The sequence below is a fragment of the Triturus cristatus genome, chromosome 4_2 (genome assembly GCF_964204655.1).
Source record: "Triturus cristatus chromosome 4_2, aTriCri1.1, whole genome shotgun sequence".
Classification (NCBI taxonomy): domain Eukaryota; kingdom Metazoa; phylum Chordata; class Amphibia; order Caudata; family Salamandridae; genus Triturus; species Triturus cristatus.
In genome coordinates this window covers 321654136-321675997 of record NC_140586.1, presented here as the reverse complement: position 1 = coordinate 321675997, position 21862 = coordinate 321654136, and the positions used below count along the sequence as shown (strand labels likewise).

The window sequence follows — 21862 nt, the reverse complement described above, 5'->3', positions numbered from 1 at the left end:
TCATCTTGGGCATCCTAACAGTCAGAAAAATGTACAGGCCAAATTTATTGAGGGTCGGTTTGTGGCGGGGGTAGATCTATGCTCCGGTATGTCGCCAAGCGGGACCAAATCTTCCTGTGTTTCTGCAAACAGTCCCGTGCCTGATAGATTGCTATCTCAGCCCCTATGCATCTGTCAATGGCCGTCTTCCACCCACCCATTGTTGGCAGGGAGGTCCCTTTCCACACTTGGGAAATGTCCCGGTTGGCAAGTGTGAGGCCCAGTAACAATAAGTGTTGTTTGTAGCGGTTCCCGCCAATCCCTTCTGTGCTATGGAGCAGGAACAGCTTAGGGTCGAATGGAAGATCCCAGGACAAGACGAAATGTTATGCCAATACGGCTGCAACGCCCCACAGCTCCAAACTATATGAAAGAAGGTTCCCTCCTCCTCCCCACATCGGAGACACGTAGGGGACTGGATGACACCCATCTTCCAGAGGCGGGAACGGGTGAAGTATGCTTGGTGGAGATATTTAAATTGAATGGGACGGTATCGCGTGGAAACAGCAGCGCCGCGGGGGTTAGCGAAGGCCTCCGTCCAATAGTCATCCATCATGTCTGGCAGGTTCGCGGGCCAGTTTACATTAAGTTCTGAAAACTTCCCATATAATTCAATCACACTTAGCACTCTGGGAATGGATTCCTCTGAGTCTACCGCATAGAGAAGGAGATCGCGTAGGGCAAAATTTCATTCTCCTAGCCCTGATCACATTTCAGTCCATTATGTATCCAGCAGGCTAAGGGCTATGTGACTAAGGCAAATCGTTGCAGGGACATAAGACATGCCTACCTTGTCCCCAGTCCCAAGCAGTTGTGTCTAAGGCTTGATCTGCCCTAGGTGATGTCCCTGATAAGATGTGAAATAAAAATAAATGAACTGAGCATGTTATTTTGAATGATAGGCTTCAGTGCAGCAAATGTCAGTGCTTATGTCTGCATGAATTTTCAGGAAAAGTTCCTCATGAAAGCGGTTTCAAGTCACTTAATGGGAGTTTATATTGCCAAGTGGCGAAGGAGTGACCTGCCAATAAAGGAAACATGGCTTCTAGTCCAAGATGTCACACTTGAACACATTATGTGAACCTGAACAAATTGTGTCATCCCACAGCTGAGAAAAGTGGAATCAGTTTAAACCCAAGTACTTTATACGGACCTGGATGGAATGACCAAACATTTTTTTAGTGAAAGCTCCAATTTAATAATTGTTGGTGCAGCTGTGCTTTCACGGTGTGTCAGAGCATGACTCGTTATAGACCTTTATTACACTTTTAGGAGAGATGATGAGGTCTCGTTGGTAAGTTGCCAACTGTGTGTCCCAGGGTTATGGCACTAGCAACCAGATAATGAGCAATTACTTCATCTCCCTATGCATTAGTTTCTTTCTCTCTCAAAGTGGATGTGCTTGCATAGGGGCTAAATGCTACAGGGCTATTTTGACGACTGGAGTGGTGGATATAATTTGCTTTAAACCTCTTACATGCTAAACTATAATACCTTTAGCTGTGTTTTGCCTTCACGAGTTTACAGGGCTCATGGCAGCAGCTTTAATGCACTTTTAGACAATGGTTGCTAAGTTGACAATCGCCAAAGAAAACATATAAATGAAGCATAAAAGGTACCGCCCTAATTGAACAATATAAAAGTGCAGTCTCTAGATACATTTTTTTTTTTAAGTGACACAGACTGTACATCCTACCAGTGTTTGCCAGGTGCAGACAGGCCAGGGCACTGCATGAATTAGTACCCTGACTCGAGTCCCACTAAAAGCACTTGTCACCTTGTTTAATGGATAGGGTGACGAGCATTGATCCCTTCACACTATCTGCTGGTACACTTGTGTCAATCTATGAACTCAGCAAGGCGCAAACATTGCTTTTCTGCCTGCCCACCTTTGGCTTTGCTTACTCCATTTGCTATTCTCTGATCTGAGCCTTCCTACAAGTCAAATGTTCTTAGCTGCCCGTGCTCTTCTTTTCCAGATGTCCTATGCAGTCTACTTATGTTAGTCATTTTAATATTTTGCAGTGTTCCCAGCAAAGGGATTTTGTAGTTCTGGCTGTTCGCACACCAGCCAAAGATGAAGAAAGTGATGGTCCCCAAAGAAAAAGTGGTCAGTCAAAGTTAGACGGCATCGATGAAGAGTGGGCCACAGAGCATGCGCGCCAGGTAAGACCAAATGGCCACCATTACAGTTCTTATAACTCAGTCAAACAGTGGAGAAACCAATTTCTTTAAAATCCCTCTTCTTTTGCGAGTTATTGCACAACAGCATGAAGTCAATTTGATAAAGTATTAAAGTTCAAATTGTTCATTGATCAGGGCCTGTAGATATTTGGGGCAAAATGTACGACCATCAGGGTTTGCAATACGCAAATTGTGATTTTTAACGACTCGCAATTTGCAAGTCGCAAAACTTGATGTACAGTAGTGTCTTAGACACTGTTAGCAATTACCAAATGGGTCGCAAGGGACCTGCCTTATTAATATTCAGGAGGCAGGTCGCAATTTTCTACCCATTGGGAATGGCCTGCACTCACAGGCATGGTGTTCTGCTGGGGTCAACAGACCACCATGTCTGTGACTGCTTTTTAAATAAAGCAAAATTGGATGCTTTTCAAAAATAAAAATGAAAAGTTTTCTTTTCATTTTTTTAGAGCAGGCAGTGGCCCGTGGGACCACTGCCTGCTCTGAAAAAATGTTGGCGCCCCCATTACCAAAGTGGAAGGGTTCCCTTGCGGACCCCTTCCAATTTGCAAATGGCTTACCACCAATTTCAAATTATAGCTTACCACCAATTTCAAATTGTTGGTAAACTGCGAATGTTTGGCGACCGCATTCATTGTGGCAAAACATTCCTACATACCAGTGTGACTCGTATTAGGAAGGGACACCCTTGGCATGCCCTTTCCTAATAATGACTCCCAAACCCTATTTTAGTCGGTAATAGGTCACTGACTCGCAAATTAGAGTTGCCCCATTTGAATATGCAGTCTACCGCTGTCGCAAATGGCCCAATCGCCATTTGCGACCAGAAAAGTGCGTTGTACATCTGGCCCTTAGTAATCTGTGTGAGCAGATAGAAATCTTTTTAAAGCAGGTATTTGAGCTCCCAGTATGTTTAGTGGTAAAGAGTACATTCCAGGCAGAAGCAATAGGTTGCTGCAGGACTGGAACATTTGTTACCTCTGAGAGTTGGCACTCATGTTTCCAGTATGTTGTTTGTATGGGGGTGCGAATCTAGTAAATGTGCCTAGTAATTGGGCTCTAGAGGTGCACTGTTTGGACAATTTAGCGAGGGCCTAAAAAGGGGAGTGGAGTCTGAGGATGTAGAGAGATGTGGGCTGCGCCCTTCCCTTTCCTCCCATTATATTATAGATGATAAACAGTCGCACTCTAGTTGTAGGATGCTAATCAAAGTATCCTAATGGGGTCAGTTGTTTGAGAATGGAAGTTAATTCCACTATGCACGATAGTTGTTTACTGATTACACCATGAGGTAATTTGTAATCTGGCTCCTCTCCTGCACTAAAACCTAACTGGTAGAAAACATGTCAGCAGTACTAAAATCACAGGACCATGGGCCCCTATCTACGACACTGAGAACTAGTGAAACAAAAGTAGGACTTGAGAAGAAAAGGCCCATGACAAGGTGAGACGCTTGAATATTTAACTGTTGGGAGTGCTTAATTTGTAAAAGGAAGTGTCAGTGCCGAAGCTTTGCTCAGAAGCCCGCGGCTGCAGCAATTAAACATTAACGCATCTATTACAAAGCCTAGTAGTTTTAAATCCACCTCATGCCTCTAATCCACTACCAGACACTTCCTATCTATTTATCTCACTGTTGCAGGTTACTGCTTTCCCCTTTTTTGTGATGGTCTTTCTCTGCCTCAGCCTTTCCCTATTTGTTTGTTTTTCCCTCTCTTGCTATCGGTAAATATCTGATGCAGAAAAATAAGTTCTTATCCCCAAAAATAGGTGCCGGTGTCCCCCACCGGCAAACACTGACTCAAATTAAACTGGGGTGGCTTTTCCATTAGAGTGGAGGAGCGTCGCCCCACCATTGAAATGCCCTCAAAAGCCACAGGGATGAAAAATAAAATGGTAATAAAGTTAATTTATTACCATTTTATGTTTCATCAAACCGTCACAAACCGAGTGTCAGGACGGGGCACAGTCTGCTGAGTGGCAGCAGCAGGGAGGAGTAGTGGACTGAATATGCACTTAAGTTTTAAGTGCGCATGTCCCTTTGGCTAGCTGTCTTGCGACGGGCAGCCAGACATGCGCACTTTAAAGCTCTCCTAAGCTGGGCTTCCAGTGTCCTAGGGAGCAGCGAAAGGCCACCCCCTCCAATCTTGGTGCTTCTCTCATGCGAATATATGACGTTACAACGCAAACAATTACAATGTATGCCTTTGCAATGCGGGTTTTACTTCGCAGCTACTTTTACAACGCATGATTTTACAACGCATGCCATTACAACCCATTTTTAGAAACTACCTTTACAACGCATTCCATTACAACACATACCATTACAACGCATACTACTTTTAGGGTAACAGTGGGGTAAGTGTTGGATAGTGTAGGGGTAAACATTACTATTCCCATGTACCCCCAAACCCATACCCACCCTAAAACAAAAACAAACTCCATTACTTACCTTATAATGCGTTGTAATGGCATGTGTTGTAATGGTATGCGTTGTAGTGACATACGTTGTAATGTCTGCGTTGTATTGGCATACGATGTAAATGCAGTCGCGTTGTAAGAGCCACATAGTAAAGGTAGTGCGTCGTAATTACTGTGTTGTAATGGTTGTTTCCCCTCTCATGCTGATCATGCTGATTAACAGCATGAGAGCAGCACCAGTACTGGTTAAGGGAGTTAGCTGGATCCTGCGCTGAACACTGCACTGGAGCGAGATGGAGGATGCGTTGTGCATGCAGCATGTAAGGTAAGTGAATTTTTATTTTATTTGCGGCCCGCGATAGTGCATGCACCCACCCACCCACCAACCATTTGCTGGCCCATCACTCTCGGTAGATGCCAGCCACCACTGAAATTAAGCACTGACTGTTGGAATCAGGTCGTTTCTTGGAGAGGTGGCCCATCATTGCAGCTGTTAATGTGAGGAAGGACCACAACAAAAATAGGCTGATTTGTTGTGGAGTAAGAAAACTTGTAGGATGCAAAAATGGAAAAGTACTGATTTTCGTGACACTTTACATGTGGAATAACTTTACAGTCGGTGTCAGTCGTGACTCTCAGATCGCAAACATTGTGGGAAGGTTTCAGAGGGAGACATTTGATATAGACTATTCATGACTAGTTGTCAATCTCCTTCATTGGTTACCTTTGTAATTGTTGGTATCACTAGGGTAAGCGTGGAAGATGCGGTTGCAGTTGTTACTTACACAGACTTGAGTATTCCCAAAGTCTAATCGGCTGGGATGATTATAACAAAGTAGACTTTAAAGCTTGTTCTGACTTTTTAGAGTTTGCTTTCTCAAATTCGTATATTATTGTATACTTTTAACAGTTATCCCGCATGCTGCCCGGAGGACTGTTGGTGCTCGGTGTGTTTCTTATCACATCTCCAGAACTCAGCAAAGAGGCTCAAAATGTACTTCGCAAGGTATGTTTCTCAGGCTGTTTTGAAGAAGGAACATAAAAAATATTTGAAAATGTCAGTCCTTAGATGTAGTGTTCAAGGAGCTATTTATCCTTTTTGTACCTCATATCTCCTTCTTTACTACTGCTTCTCCTTTTACAGCTCCCCTCATTATATGTTGCCTGTTTATTTTGCTTCCTTATCATGTCTGGTTTGAAGTTTGTTCCTTTAGGTATTTCCATCTCAATACTTCACCCTGATTTTGTTTATTTTTTTACTGATTTTTATGAGTTCATCCCTTTTTGGGTTCATCCCTTTTCCACCTACAATAAGTAAGGTTTTTTGTGTCGTTTTACACTTTTCTGTAGCAGATTTCTAAAAATGGCAACTTGGATTGTTTGCTATGTTAAAGAATGTTTATCATTTTAATGATGTTCCAACTTTTTAAATAATGTAGATACAACATATATTTGCATGGTCAATGTAAGTGCGAGGTTTTAATAAGAGTCCTCTTCTAAAGTTCCCTATAATACAACTAAAGGGCACCAATGTTCTTGAAATGTTAGATTTCATGAGCGATACAACGATATGCTGCATTGAGAAAATCTTAATTCCATTCAGATATTTTCAAACTGGACATTAATTTGCAGGTTTTGTTACAACTATGCTGTGATAACAGTTTTCTTTCAGCTGGCAACTTGCCAAGTAAGGGAGATGCCTAACTAGAACATGGTTTGCTGCCTACAGTGGTGTAGCAAGGTCAGGTGGTACCCGGGGCGGAAAATTTCTTGTCACCCCCGGCTTGACAAAATGGCAAAAATATGTGTTTAAAACACATATTTTTGCCATTTTGTCACACCCCCACTCAGTGATGACACCCGGGGCGGCCCGCACCCCCCTTCCTACACCACTGGCTGCCTACTTATTCAGGAGGAGTGGGTAGGCCTGTAAGAAATGTCACCAGATCTTTTGTTGCACCATTAGGTTAGTGGGCATTGTTTCATGTGTGTGTGATTCATATATGGCCACCGCACTCGTGGCAGAGGCCGCGCAGTCGTGGCGGGGGTCCCACACTCGTGGCAGGACCTCCGTTCTGCAGTTAACCATTGCGAAGGTTCCTTCACGAGTGTGGCCCCCCGCCACAACTGCGGGACCTCCACCATGAGTGCGGAGGCCGTTTATGAATCGGACTCTAGGTTTTGCTCTCTCTGAGATTTATTCTATTGAGTCTCTCTTGCTTCAGAAGAAAACATACAGTGTGATAACACCGCTGAGTGAGGTGCCAGAAATAACTCTGCAGTTAGAGTGACTTGACAGATGATGTCTACGCGGGAGCCCCAACCAAGCTCATCAAACGACTACAACGCATCCAAAGCACCTCGACACAACTGATCCTCGACGTACCACGACACGGCCACATCACCCCCCACTTGAGAAACCTGCACTGGCTCCCCGTCAACAAGAGGATATCCTTCAAGCTCCTCATCCATGCACACAAAGCACTCCACAAGACCGGCCCAGCCTACCTCAACAGACGGCTCTCCTTCTACATCCCCAACCGCCAGCTACGCTCCGCCGACCTCTTACTCGCCACCGTCCTGCGCATCCGAAGAACAACCACCGGCGGAAGATCCCTCTCCCACCTCGCTGCCAAGACTTGGAACACCCTCCCACCTCGACAGACCCAAGACCTGCTGACCTTCAGAAGGATACTAAAGACCTGGCTGTTCGATCAGTAGCGCCCTCCGCCCCCCCCCCGCCCCCAGTGCCTTGAGACCCTCGCGGGTATGTAGTGTGCTTTACAAATGATTGATTGATTGATTGATAAATGATACTAGTGTAACATACTAAATACTTAAAAGGCTTGAACATGACATCACTGCTACGTACAAAGTTCTGTAACTCTCTCAAGATGTTTACATATCCCACTTCTGGAACAGAAAGACTCATGGCATCGACCAGATACATGAGGAAGTGCACGGAAGAGATAAACATATTAACTCAGGCCGCAGTCATTGTACACTAATAAACTTACTCTCCATCCTCAATAACCCGGCTTCCAGTTAAGGCAAGGATTGATTTCAAAATTTTGAAATCGATTTATTAGTGTCACCGAGGTGCAACCCACTTGTGCCTCAAACACAAAATCAACTAGTACCAACCCAGCACATCTTCGAGATCAGCTCATCTCATGACTGACAATCCTCCATGCAAAACGAAAAACTTGGGAAGGCCGAATATTGACTGTGTTCCATGATCCTAGATTACGGAATACACTCCCTATCCATATTAGAAAGGGACATTTGCGCCTTTTATTTCACAAGACTTTAAAGACCTGACTTTCCTGCTTATTCCTCTCCTTTGTGTGGCCCCACAGTCAATATCTCGTCGACACCTGTGTATGTTTGCGTCCCTTTTGAGTTTGGTATAATACATATTTTTTAATAAATGTAGTAGTAACCTAATGTGGTATTTGCATTTTCAACATTCCTGTGAGTCAGAGGCCCCGGTTAACCATTGAGGAGACAGTAACCACGAGCCAGAACAGTTGCAACTCGAAGTATTCTGACATTGTGTGTATGAAGCTGAAACAGGAAACGTGGACGAAGCCCTGATATGGCATCTACCTTGTGTCAGGCTGCATACCAGATCAGTGTATATCAAACACGCATTGGTGTCACTTTCCTTCGCTTCCATCACTGCTTCCAGTTGTCTGTTGACACAGAGTTATCTTCTGGCTCTTCCCAATTACTTTGAAAGCGGACGGATTTATGCATTTTTGTCATAAATAGTACAGTAGAGCGTTCTGATCTTTATCAGTCCAGTGTGAAGTTTAGAGATTTTTGCATCGGTGTATCAGGAGCGCACATAGGAAGGTGGATATCATATGTTCCCAAACTTCATCACAGTATTTGTACGCTGTCTAAGCTGATGGAGAGACGTGCAATTCCTTGGAAAGAGTACTAAAGCGTGTAATAACAGAGGAGCAACCTGATCCTGGAGATGGTACTGAGATTCCTTCACAAGGAAACATAAATGACCTCCATAGTGCACCTTAGAACAATTGCTTATCCTGTCCTAAATCAACAGTGCTCATAACATTCTTGCTTGACTTTCTAAATCCTTAGTTGCCCTGATTAAATGCATTCTTCCTGCATCAGCATGCATCAAATCAAAGGCAAGACATCCAGGTCTTGTTTCTTAAGGTCTCTAAAGCCTTTCTATATGTCACATTTTAAATGTTGATACCCCACTCGTGCCCGCTTATACCTCTCCCTGCATTATAAAAACTGATGACAATTGATCTTAATTTGTTAAGCAGGCTTTTTGTTCTCTGTAAAGTGCACTGCTAGTTCTTAGGTTAGATCCAAACTAAATAAATAACACACATATAGAAATTTACTTTCTGCTCTCTTATTACAGAATAACCAGAAGGTTCCTTTACTATCATTGTGATAATATGAGGCTCCTGCTTTCATATTTTGTCTCTGAATTGTGTGCTCCCCAGTTTGAACACTAAGGGCGGGTGGAGGTGCGGTGGCTGTCGGGGACCGCCACATCAGCGGTCCGACCGCCGTAATAAGAGTATGGCAGTCGGACCTCCATCAGACCGCCGTAACCGCCAGGGATCCACAATCCCTGGCGTTGGGACAGTGGTCTTGAGGCCGCAATATGCTTGGTGGTGCCGCTGCGGCACTAAAGGGCATATTACATGTTTCTTCACCGCCAGCAGTCTCATGGTGGTTCTCGCAGCATGAAACTGCTGGCAGTGAGGAAACAAAGGGGGCCCTGTTGCCCAAGTGCATGGGGTGCATGCAGTGGGGCACATCTTGTGCCCCTCTGAGTACATGCACCACTGTTCCTGCACTGCATGGACTGCTCAGTCCATGGCTTGCAGGAGCCTGTATTGGTGGTCCAGCGGTGGTGCAGGTCTAAGGCTCACTTATGAGCCTTTAAACGGCACCGCAGCGGGACTGACTTGCCACCCACCTGCCAGACCATGAATCAACTAATCTGGCAGGCAGGCGGTGGACTGGTTTGCAAGTGTGAGCAGAGCGGTGGTGTTGCGGCCGGCTCCCACACCGCCAAACTTGTAATCAGGCCCTTAGTCTCTGATTATAAATGGCCCAGTTCATTTTGATGTAGTTGGTAACTACTGTTACCAGACATTGAAATCACGAGTTTCTCACCAGACACTGCAACCCCTGCCAAAATGTTCCTAGGTTAAAAGTCCCCAGTAGGCACTAGGGCATGTAGATTTTGACGCGGAAGGCATCAAAATTCATGTTATGCCCCATTTTAGAGGCAAACTCGACACAGGTACTATATATCTCACCTGACAATTTCCAGTCCCTTCAGTCTTGTATTTTATCAGGTGCGATAAATATTGCACCCTCCTCCAGGGCACTCATAATCAGAGTCATAAGAGTGAACAATATTTAAATAAATTAAATTGAAGGAATTACTTGATGTTTTTTGTGCAAACCAGTGCAATGGTTGCTTTTAAATCTTTTACATTTTAATTAAATGTAACTTTTTCTTCAGCTGGTATTCTCGGTGGACAAGACTGTTATGAAAACAAGGTTATGGAGCTATGCCGAGGACGATGTAACGGACAGAGTAGCTCTGCACTTCTGCTCTGCTACAAAGAAGTATCCTTTTTCATACAATTGTGATAATTTAATGCAGGGCCATCGTAGTACTGTAGTGGTAGTTGAACCGACTTATGCATAATCAGAACCTTCCAAAATGAGTGAAGTCTTTGGGTACAGCAGAGGCTCATAATTTTGAGGTGATTTGTTTAAAAACTGCTACCATTAGGGCCGGACAGGCCTTTTATTCGCCTGGGTATTTCCCCGGTGGGCTGGGGCAGATTTTAAAAGCCCAGGGCTGTTCTTGGTGCCTTTGTCACTTTCCCCAGCTCCCCCGGGTTAATTGCTGCAGGCACCAGAAGCCTTAAAAAGAGAGAGACGGAGGGAGGTGAAAGGTAGAGAGAAAGCGATCAGAGAGGGAGAAGAGAGAGGAGAGAGAGAGAATGGTTCCCAAGTCCCTCCCTGATTACCATGGAGTACCAGAGCCATTTTCCAACAAATTGCTAATTACAAGAGCAATGACCTTAAATGACATAACATCGTCTCTCCTCAAACATGTTTAAGAAATTAACAAAGTTAATTAAATCGCTATCAAATTATATTAGTCCATTAAGAAAGAGAGTGTCAGAGGAGAGTTAGTGGGGTTCTCTTGAGGGGGCTGTACAATTGCTCTTGTCTTAATAAAGTTTCACTGTGGTGCTACAAAAAAGAGCCCTGTAAAGTCACATTATTTTATAATTTGCTTCGGAAGGACATACTCAGTGACACACATAACAAGCATTGACAAAGCCACTAGGTCTAGATTTAAAGTGCTGCAGCTAAAGCATGTACATGCAAGCATACACAAATAATGCTTACTTATGTTCGAATAAGAAACCAAACCTTTTGGCTTTGTCAGTGTGTGTTAGCTCATAAGACTGAGCTATATTATGGTGTATCTTGTGACAGATTCTGTCTGGCAGCTCACCTAGGACCAGACTTATGAACATTCTATTCGCTAAAAGCATTCGCAATTTGCGCACCGCATTTTAGTAAATCCAGTGGTATTGTGCAATCCTGACCTATATACTAATAGGTTGGGCGCAAGATACCGAGTTGTAGTGGGTCATAATTTGACCTACCTCATGCATAATAATGAGGTAAGATGTAAACTGCGACCCACGATTCGCTGCCATCACAAAGATGGTGGACTGTTGGATCAGCAGACCACCCTGTCTGTAATGGATTTTAAATTAAGCATTGTTTTCTAAATGCAGCCCATTTTCCTTCAAGGAAAACAGTATGCATTAAAAAAAAAAAAAAAATGTAACAAATCTTTTTAAGACTAGGCAGTGGTCCTTGGCAGCTTGTGTTCCTGTCTCCCATCGGAACCTCTCCTACCCCAGTTTGTACCAAGCTGCCCTCTGCAGAACTGGATATCAAAGTGCTTGCAGAGTGTGGACGAGAACAAGAACGGTGTGGCAGGTTTTGATATCTTCTCAGTATACTGTATTTCGGAATTGGACTAGGACGCGCCATGTACTTCTTCCCTAAAAAAGCTTACTAGTGGAGCTTTATGGTGTAAGCGGACGGCCTGACTCCACAAGGCTGGCTGGAATGTATTACTTTAAATCACACAACTTATGTTGGAGTGGAGGTAATGCATTTGTAAAATGTGGTCATAGGTTGATTTTTTTAACGCCTCATTCATGGAAAGTTTGCACAATTGTGCTCGCCTAAAGAGGGTGCAGAATACTTTTTTTATTTCTTAGGGATACATTCTAATTATATTACGCTTGTGCATATGCAGATAAAGCATATCTGTGCAATTACAGCATTGTTTAATTTCATTATGAATGGATTTGCTTTCTTTAAACCGGAAGAATTACCTGTCGAACGTATGACGTCCGAGATGCCAAGGTAAGCTTATTTTTAAACATTTTGTCTTACTTGCATTAAAAGTCCATGATTTTTTGCCTTGTTCAAACCACTTATTAATTCCATTGGTTTAGATGAATCAATGCTACGATATTACCAATTATTGTAAACACATGTAGTCTACCTGTTAATGTTAAAAGAGCCCTGTAGTAACCTGTGTCTCAACGTGTCTGAGCTGGTTTCTGCAATGCTGAGAGTGAATGACGTCATAGAATGGTGTGGTGTGGTGTGGCGTGGAGATAGGCACAGTTGAGGGGAGGATGGAAGTGTGGCAGGACCTATTGGCAGTTGCTAATACCTACAGGCCTAAAAATGAAATAAAAAGCTTACCTCCTTCTTGAGTGGCTATAGATGCCTGTATGTATACCCTGACCTCGAACTGCAACAAGCACAATGTGTGCTAGATGTGGCTATGCGTGTATTTATCGTCATTATTTGGAGTTTTTTAAAGCTCTGTGTGCTGTTTTTGGCAGCTTCAAAGCACTTCGGGAGGCTCAGAGAAATAGGTACAGGAAGTGAGGCATTCAGTTTAGTTGGGGTTTGCTTGAACTAACCGTTAGTCAGACTTGCTAATTAGGAGGTTTCCCTGTCTGACCTTCTGGGGTTTCCACTTTTGTTTTAAGCTTTCTGTTTATGATTGTGTAAGGAAAAAGACCACCCAAAACTGGGCACCAGTGTAGGTTTGTGTCATCTCTGCAGGAAAATAGAATGATGCTGCCATAACACTCGCCTTCTGCTGATAAAAGGCTGTTATCAAAGTTGTGTTGTGATTCGTTGCCATCGGTGGTGGCATAAGGCCTTGCTTATGGAAGCGGTTCTATTCTGTGTTTTAAAGTTGCCCTATTTCATTGTGCTACCCCCTCTCTAAAGCATGCCAGGAATTTTACTTTCCCTTCTCCCTGCTTTCAGAAACTATGGAAAGGCTTCTGAAAATTCTCTTTGCTTATCTGTTCGAAGATTACAGTTGGAGTATTGAACAATATTTGTGCATATATCAATGCATCTCCTCACCCTTCGTGGGGCAGTATGGTGACAGAAGCTACTTCCAGGAGGCAGGGATGTTGGGAGGAACTTACATCGTTAGAGCACAAGTCCTGGCACAGGGGACAGGGCACTGATCTTACCTTTCTTATTGGCCAGTGTGCCATTTATAGGTTTTGGAGCAAGGGTTGACTGCAGATTTGTGCTGTCTGTATCCCAACCAGTAAAATGCAGAGACCGACCTCCTGGCAGACACTTGAGTGTAACTTTTCAATTCAATGCAATAAATCGAAAATATATATATATATTTTTAAGTCCTCCTCATACTCTAGATTAAAAAAAAGATGGTGAAAATGCTTTTTAGAAGAGGTTTGTAAACAAATAAAGGACAGTTCTGGACAATAAAGTCTGTATGTTATTCCCCGGCTCCCTGAATGTCCATTAAGAGGTTAGCAATCATTTATCTCCTAAAAGCTAGAAAACATGTTTTTTCGCATAATAATCGCATAGTGTTTACACAAAACACATTTATATTAAGCATCTGTAGTTGGTAAAACGTGGTTACTTCATTGGTGGTTTGATTTGCGATTGTTAAATCTGCATATAGGCTAGGGTCTCTATGCAGTTTCAAAAGCTGGTTGCTGCGTTCTTGTCATCACCTTCTTTACATTTGCAGAAGCCTTCCAGGGCCGGACTGGCCGGAGCGGGCACTGGGCGTTTCCCTGGTGGGCCACCAGGGTAGGGGCCGGTTTTGGGCCCCTGGGGTTCGTTTTTGTTACCGGAGCTGGCAATATCGGCCTCCTGTAACAAAATCGGCCCTGGCATATTGCTCGGCCGCACCTCCATCCTCCCCGCCAGGGGGCCCAGCCGAGCAGTCTGCCAGGGCCGGTTTCTGTTCCCAGTCCAGCCCTGAAGCCTTCTACCCTCTGCCAGTATCATATCTATGCAATACACTTCCAGGCCTATTCACAAAGGTAACTTACACTTGTGAGTAATTTATACATATAAGTTTACTATTACACTTTTGGGAACCATCACTATTTTGGGCTATTCACAAAATCCTGATTTATAGTTACTCAAAAGTGCTGATTTACACGTCTCCACCCCTTGAAATGGGTGGAGCCAAATGTAGGAGTGTAATTTACTACTGACAAAAAGAAACAGTAGGAAGTCCAGCATCACACATGGCCAATCACTAATAATGCACCACCCTCCCATATGAAATAATGGAGGTAAGGTCTTAAAATTAAACCCCCTAGAAAATAATGTTAAATGAAAATATTTAAAAAGTAACTTTTAATAAATATAGTTACATTTAAATATTTTTATGCACCACTTTTAATAATTATTGATGCATTATAAAAACTATATTTTTTTACTTTGTGACAACTCATTTTTTAATTTACTTATAAATAATGGTCATGTCATTTTTAAAAATTAATGAATGATTTAATTCGAAATTGAAATAATAGCGCTGTAGCATTTTGTTACTTTTCTACTGCTTTTAAAATAAATGTATACAATTAATTTACAGTATTATATACTATAAAATATTTGTACTAATGCGTTCCAAGTTTAATAAACCTTTTTACATTTCCATATACTTTACCATGCGGAGATATCCACCCCAGCTGTGGAGTTTCTCTATAGGAAAGTGCATAAAGGTTAGTATAGGCAGTAGCCGTGGATACCACTATCTCTGGGTCCCACATTTCTCCAGAATCTCTCAAATATAGGCCCATTTATAGGTCGCGATTAAACGTTTGGCCTTGCCAAGGGCTCCAAAAATCTTTTCACTGGCTCCGGTAATTGCTCAAATAAATAACTTTATATTCCAAAGAAAATCAGAAAATGATTCATTTGCTTTCATATGCCTGTCGGATAGGAACAGGAAAGTGCTGGACTCATGTAGACAAGTTGTGTGACAGAAGAGCCTGCTTCTGTTATTGGAAATCATTCTTTTCTCACATGAATATTCTCATCAGTGAAGTTGAACCTGAGTCTGTACTGCAGTCTGTTTACATTCTTCTTATTGGGTTTGAATAAATGCGCTGTAAAAAAAAAAACCTTTGTGCTCAGTGGATCCTCGCCGAAAGGCACTACTAGATGGTATTGTGAATATTCGCATTTTTAACAAATGTCTTCCGGTTCTTTTCCTGCCAGTGTTCCGCCAAGCCTGCAGATTGGAAATACCAAAGCGGGGTCTCCTCCTCTTGGGTACCTCTAGAGTGCACCATCAAGGTTGACCTCCATATCCCGTCACCCGCTGCCTCCGTCAAGCAAGAGCTTCAGAGAAGTATACGGGTGAGCAGGTCCGTAAAGTACTTGCACATGGGCACTGTGTCCTGTTTGGGGGTGAACACATGGAAGGTTCTCTCAGGGACATCCTAGGTGCAACTCTAGATGCAGAAGTATGTGATCATCTGCTTAGAAGTTGGGTCTGAATAGAAGGCTTGTAACTGTTCTTCTGATCGTTGTCTCCCTTAAGCCTTTTAATCTACTTTAGTTGGTGGGTTCCCGGTGGGTCAGGATCTTCTACTCTTCACCGCTGCATTGTGATTAGATTTCCTTATCCAGTTGCTTTGGGTGATGGTTTCCAATTGTAGATTAATATTAGGCTCTTTTGTAACTTAACAACTGACTTGATTTATATTGGATAATAAGGCTCTGATGTATAATGGAATAGAGTATATAAAACTAAGTTGGTCATCAACTTTTTCCCCCCAGTTTTGCAGGTTTGCTGTCTCCTGCTATAATGGCCTTTTACAAAAGGATGGGGTACACTAGAAGAAAGCAAGTGGTGAGATGAGTTAGATATAAAATATACTGCGAAGGTGCACTTACAGTTTGTTCGACCGACAGCCAGCAAACCAGCGCCAGAAAGCAAGCTAGTCGAAGCACTGCTAGTACAGTTGAATTGGAGATGATCCTGTGTTCTAGGGAAGATCGTTTAAATCAGTGATCCTGTGTTCAATCCTGCTAGGCGCCCAATGAATGGCACTGCATTCAATGCACATGCAAGTTTATCTAAAGGTCTTTCGCTGATTGGCTTTTGGTGCTGAAGAAATATAAGTACACAATCAATAAACTGTAAAAAAAAAAAAACACACATAAACGCTGTCATCTAGAGGTGGCGTGCGTATGTTTGCAAATAAAATGAACCATTGCACAAATACATTCAAAAAACATGCAAGAAAGCAGAAATAAAAGGAGGGATTGACCACCCAGTCATGGCACTTAAGTGCACTTATTTTGGGTGGATTGTACATGCTTTCTTGTTACCCAGAAGAAGAAAAGCCAAAACAAAAGCTGCCAGTGGTACATTGATCAGACAGGCATGACAGTACCACGCATTTCTGTAACACCATAAATGAAAGCGAAAGTGAAAGTTCCCCTGCGCTGCTCTCTTCGATTAGGTGCGTCTTAGGCCTCCAGCCAAAACGTGCCACATTTCAGGCCTTCAAAAGAAGGAAAATGACTGCACTGCGAAGAACTTGCCACCTATTTCATTCAAAAAGTTGAAACTATATATAAGTCCTTTTCCAACTGCCCCCGGGTGCCAGAACGCCTTTCAATTCCTATATCTTATGCCTCCCTGGAGAGCATTCCCCCGATCTCTCAGGAGGAGTTCCTTGTTCTTAGCACCAAAGTTAAATCAGGGTCTCCCCTTGACTCCATGAGACCAGCTCAATTCCGAGAGTGCCTTCCGGTTCTTCTTATGCCATTACTCTCGACCATAAACTCTTCATTTAGTAAGGCACGGGTTCCCCCAGCTTGGAAACAGGCCAAGGTGCTTCCACTGCTGAAAAAACCTCTTCTGGACCCCACCAAACCCGAGAACTTCCGTCCGATCTCTCTCTTGCCGTGGGTGGCTAAAGTGGCGGAGGCACATGCCAATAAAGTTCTCTCTGACCATATAATTAAAAATAAGATCCTAGACCGATCTCAGAATGGATTCCGTGCGGGTTACAGCACTGAAACAGCACTTCTAGCGGTGTGTGAAAACCTGCGCTCCATCCTAGACGAAGGTCAAACAGCGGCACTCGTATTGCTCGATCTGAGCGCCGCGTTTGACACGGTCTCCCATCGGATCCTTCTGCGTCGGCTAGAAGAAGCTGGAGTAAAAGATCTTGCCCTTGAAGGGTTCCGCTCCTTCCTGTCAGACAGATCTTTTCAGGTTTTTGCCCCCCCTTTCGCTTCCTCCATCAAATCCATTGAGCAGGGGGTTCCTCAGGGCTCGGCGTTAAGTCCGGCCCTGTTCAACCTCTATGTACAACCCTTAGCAGCAGTCGCCCATCACCATGGTCTTTCCATGGTCTCTTACGCAGACGACACCCAGCTTATAGTGGCTCTTTCGGACGACCATGCTCACGACGCTTCTCAATTTCGGACAGGTCTTGAGGCTGTCGCGTGCTGGCTTACAGAGAATTGTCTCCAGCTCAACGCCAGCAAATCCGAGGTCCTCCTGGTGGGCAGGGACGTGGGGCTCTGGAAATACCAATGGTGGCCTCCGTCCCTGGGTCCTGCCCCTTCCCCCAAACCGGTGGTAAAGAACCTCGGGTTTCTGTTCGATTCGACCTTGAGCTTCCAAGAGCACACCAAAAAAATAGCTGGCACATGCTTCGGTCTTCTACGTGGCTTAAGACCTATTCTTCGGTTCTTTGCCCGACTACACGTCGACTCATAGTCCAGGCCACTATTCTCTCGAGACTAGATTATGCCAACTCTTTGCTGCTGGGCGCCAATAAGGCGGAATTGAACCGTCTTCAGCGTGTCCAGAAATCAGCAGCCCGCGCCATCCTTGGTCTTTCAAGATCATGTTCGGGAGCTGGGGCTGTTCAGCGCCTCCATTGGCTGCCTATCTCTAAAAGGGTTGCCTACAAATCTCTTTGTCTCACCTTCAAAATTCTAAAGCTCTCTTCTCCTGAGATCTTGTCAGGCCTGATCACCCCCTACATCCCTAGCCGTATGTTGCGCTCCTCTGAATCGATCCTAGCCCCTGTTCCCAGAATCAAGCGATCCAGAGCTGGGGGCAAGTCTTTCCGTCTCTTGGCGGCCAAGCTGTGGAACTCCCTTCCTTTGGAGATCCGCAGTTTGGAATGCTTGACCTCCTTCCGCAAAGCTATTAAGACCTTTCTCTTTCCCATGGCTTAATCATATCTCCTCTGGAAACTGCTTTTAGCGCCGGGACGCCCCTTCGTTGGGGTAGCTGTGCGCTCTATAAATGATTTTAACATAACATAACAACAAATACACATTAACATGTGTTAGCCGGCGGTGCTGAACTATTAACCTTGCATTGATTACAAAGCACAACACTTGGGTTAGGCCTGATTACGATCTTGACGGATGGGACCCTCCATTACGAACGTGACGCCAAATTACAAGTTCCATAAGATATCATTGAAGTGTAATTTGGCCGACGGGGTATCGGTCACTTTTTGTCACGGAGTACCCCTATCTTCCAAGATCGTAATCAGTCACTTAGGGCCTGATTACAATCTTGGCGGACAGGGTTACTCCAGCACAAATGGGACGGATATCCCATCCGCCAGGCTACAATTCCATTATATCCAATGGAACTTGTACTAGGGCGGACGAGATATCCGTCACGTGCCTGGCGGAGTATCCCATCCACCAAGATGGTAATCAGGCCCTTTGTTTCCAAATCCTTAGCAGAACTCAGCTCATGTATTTTATATACAGTGGCATGAGATGGACAGAGGTGTGGGTGTTTTTAAAAAAAATAATAATAATTTATGGCGTCACTGGTCAAATAAGCACCAACTTTTATAATGCATTGGCTGCTGCGCAAGATTTAGGTTGCAACTTTGCCAGGAATTTTGTATTTAGGCCGGTAAAAGAATAATCAGCTTCTTTGAAACTCATAACAGCAAAGAGAAATCCCTTTAAAAGTATTTTAGAGTGAACAAGGCAAACAGATGCAGCATGCTGTGTTATTTATACAAGCCTTGGCGAAGCCAGTACGTTTGGCCTTGGCATGCTGGTGCAGTGATTGCCGTTTTATATATTTATTATTGTATACATATGTAACAAAAAAGAGGACGTAAGTAATAAAACATGCTGCCACCTATAGGTGTTACAACAAACAAATGATGGACGGAATGCTGACAATGCAGACATTCTCCCCCAGTCAAGAGATCTGGGTTAAATCCATCGTTCTTTTGCCCACTACGCCACCCCAGTTCAGACATGGCCATATGCAAATCAGTCTTGACCCTGTGCCTCAAAGGAACAGTCCAGCCCGAACTGCCAAGCCATGTCTTCCCTGGACCGGAATCAAGCATCCTAGGACCGGTTTCTGGCTATCAGCCGTTATCAGCCAGTATAGCTTGACTCCAGTGGCGTAGTGAGCACGGGACCCACGTCTGGGCATACCCATCCCACTTAGGGCGAAAAGCGTTACAACAAACAAATGATGGACGGAATGCTGACAATGCAGACATTCTCCCCCAGTCAAGAGATCTGGGTTAAATCCATCGTTCTTTTGCCCACTACGCCACCCCAGTTCAGACATGGCCATATGCAAATCAGTCTTGACCCTGTGCCTCATAGGAACAGTCCAGCCGGAACTGCCAAGCCATGTCTTCCCTGGACCGGAATCAAGCATCCTAGGACCGGTTTCTGGCTATCAGCCGTTATCAGCCAGGATAGCTTGACTCCAGTGGCGTAGTGAGCACGGGACCCACGTCTGGGCATACCCATCCCACTTAGGGCGAAAAGCGTTACAACAAACAAATGATGGACGGAATGCTGACAATGCAGACATTCTCCCCCAGTCAAGAGATCTGGGTTAAATCCATCGTTCTTTTGCCCACTACGCCACCCCAGTTCAGACATGGCCATATGCAAATCAGTCTTGACCCTGTGCCTCATAGGAACAGTCCAGCCCGAACTGCCAAGCCATGTCTTCCCTGGACCGGAATCAAGCATCCTAGGACCGGTTTCTGGCTATCAGCCGTTATCAGCCAGGATAGCTTGACTCCAGTGGCGTAGTGAGCACGGGACCCACGTCTGGGCATACCCATCCCACTTAGGGCGAAAAGCGTTACAACAAACAAATGATGGACGGAATGCTGACAATGCAGACATTCTCCCCCAGTCAAGAGATCTGGGTTAAATCCATCGTTCTTTTGCCCACTACGCCACCCCAGTTCAGACATGGCCATATGCAAATCAGTCTTGACCCTGTGCCTCATAGGAACAGTCCAGCCCGAACTGCCAAGCCAGGTGGCCATAATATGCTTGCAATAAAAGTTTTTACATTTAACAGAATCACTTTTGTGGATGTTTTACTATTGATTAAAAAAAATAGTCTTTCAGTTGTTGTGCCATGCATTTTACTACCATTGCTTGAGAAGGCGGCAAAAAGAAATTATCACCCAATCAAGCATTCAAATTCAAGGCAGCTACAATGTCACTTAAATTTATAACAGCACCTTAAAAGGGACACAGGAAATAAGTCTCACCTGGCACCCAAAGTGCAGGCAAAATAAATACATGTTTTTTAAAAGATAGTATACAAAAATACAATTTTAAAAACACACTATAAAAGAACTTTGTCACTGAAGGGAAAGGAAATATTTTGAAGCAATATGAACAATGTGCACAGGCTTTGTGTAGTCCCTCAAGTGAATGGAACCAGTCCGTAAAGTGGATTGACCCATTGTATCTGCTGTATGGTCTGAAAGTAAGAAGCAAAATTTAAATGGCAATTCAGCAGACCAATGGATGAAGCCTGCTGACCAACAGCCCCTTTATGGACATATATATATATCATGTTTAGGCAAAAAGAACAAGCTACGGCTGACCATAAGTTAAGCACTTCAAATCCCAAATTTTTGAATTAAAGATTCAGTTCCTGTGCACAAATCTTCCGTAGCACGCCGTAGATCGACTCCACTGTAGACCAGTTGTATGAAAGAAAAGCAAAAACGGAAGGTGCACCAGTAAGAAGTCCAGGTCCAAACAATATCTTTGATATATCCTTTTAATTTTCTTGTAAAAAGACTCACAGCCAACGCGTTTCGTTCCACACTGGATCTTCTTCAAGGCTGAAAACATGCAACGTAACAACATATAAATACCATAAACACCACAGAACGTCACGTGACACAAAAGTCCATTCTTTCTGATAGTCGATTTTTACAAAGCTGCCAGAGACAAATAATACATTAATTGAAAAAATTGTAAACAACATCAATTAATTCACAAAAATGACAAATGTACCAAGGAAAAAACAAAACGACATTTATATCATAAAGGAATAAAACACAAAACAACATTTATATCACATATATATTGCACAATAAAAAACATAAACAATACTGCATACACGTATATGAAAAAATATAAAACATTCAAATGTCGACAACACATATTTTTAAGTACCTATCCCTAGTATGTGGCTAGGTGAAGTTGATTTTTATAAGGCAAGAAGACATTCCCCAAAAATAACCACAAGCTTCTATAAGAGAGGCGAAAAAGAGAGAGGGGAAGAGAAGGAAGAAAAAACGAGAAGGGGGGAAGGGGGGGGGGGGTTGGGGGAAGAGTTAAAAACCAGTAGAAACGGTCAACCAATAAGCAATATAAAATATTGCAAGAAAACTCACCAAAACAGGATTCCGTAAGACAAACAACGTGATACGGGATGCAACGTAATGATGTCCCGCATGTGTGAATAAATATTCACAATCAGTATTCT

At 43.6% G+C, this 21862-nt stretch overlaps 1 protein-coding gene across 7 annotated transcripts in view; it reads left to right on the top strand.

Moving 5' to 3' along the window:
• Nucleotides 1-21862, top strand: part of ODR4 (odr-4 GPCR localization factor homolog) — a 185735-nt gene that overhangs the window by 38946 nt on the left and 124927 nt on the right. For all 7 annotated transcript variants that reach the window (XM_085601665.1, XM_085601668.1, XM_085601669.1 and 4 more), the window contains 5 exons: nt 2065-2205; nt 5576-5671; nt 10193-10299; nt 12102-12138; nt 15301-15441. In XM_085601665.1, the coding sequence (XP_085457791.1) occupies nt 2065-2205; nt 5576-5671; nt 10193-10299; nt 12102-12138; nt 15301-15441 (522 nt within the window). The remainder of the gene's footprint in view (nt 1-2064; nt 2206-5575; nt 5672-10192; nt 10300-12101; nt 12139-15300; nt 15442-21862) is intronic.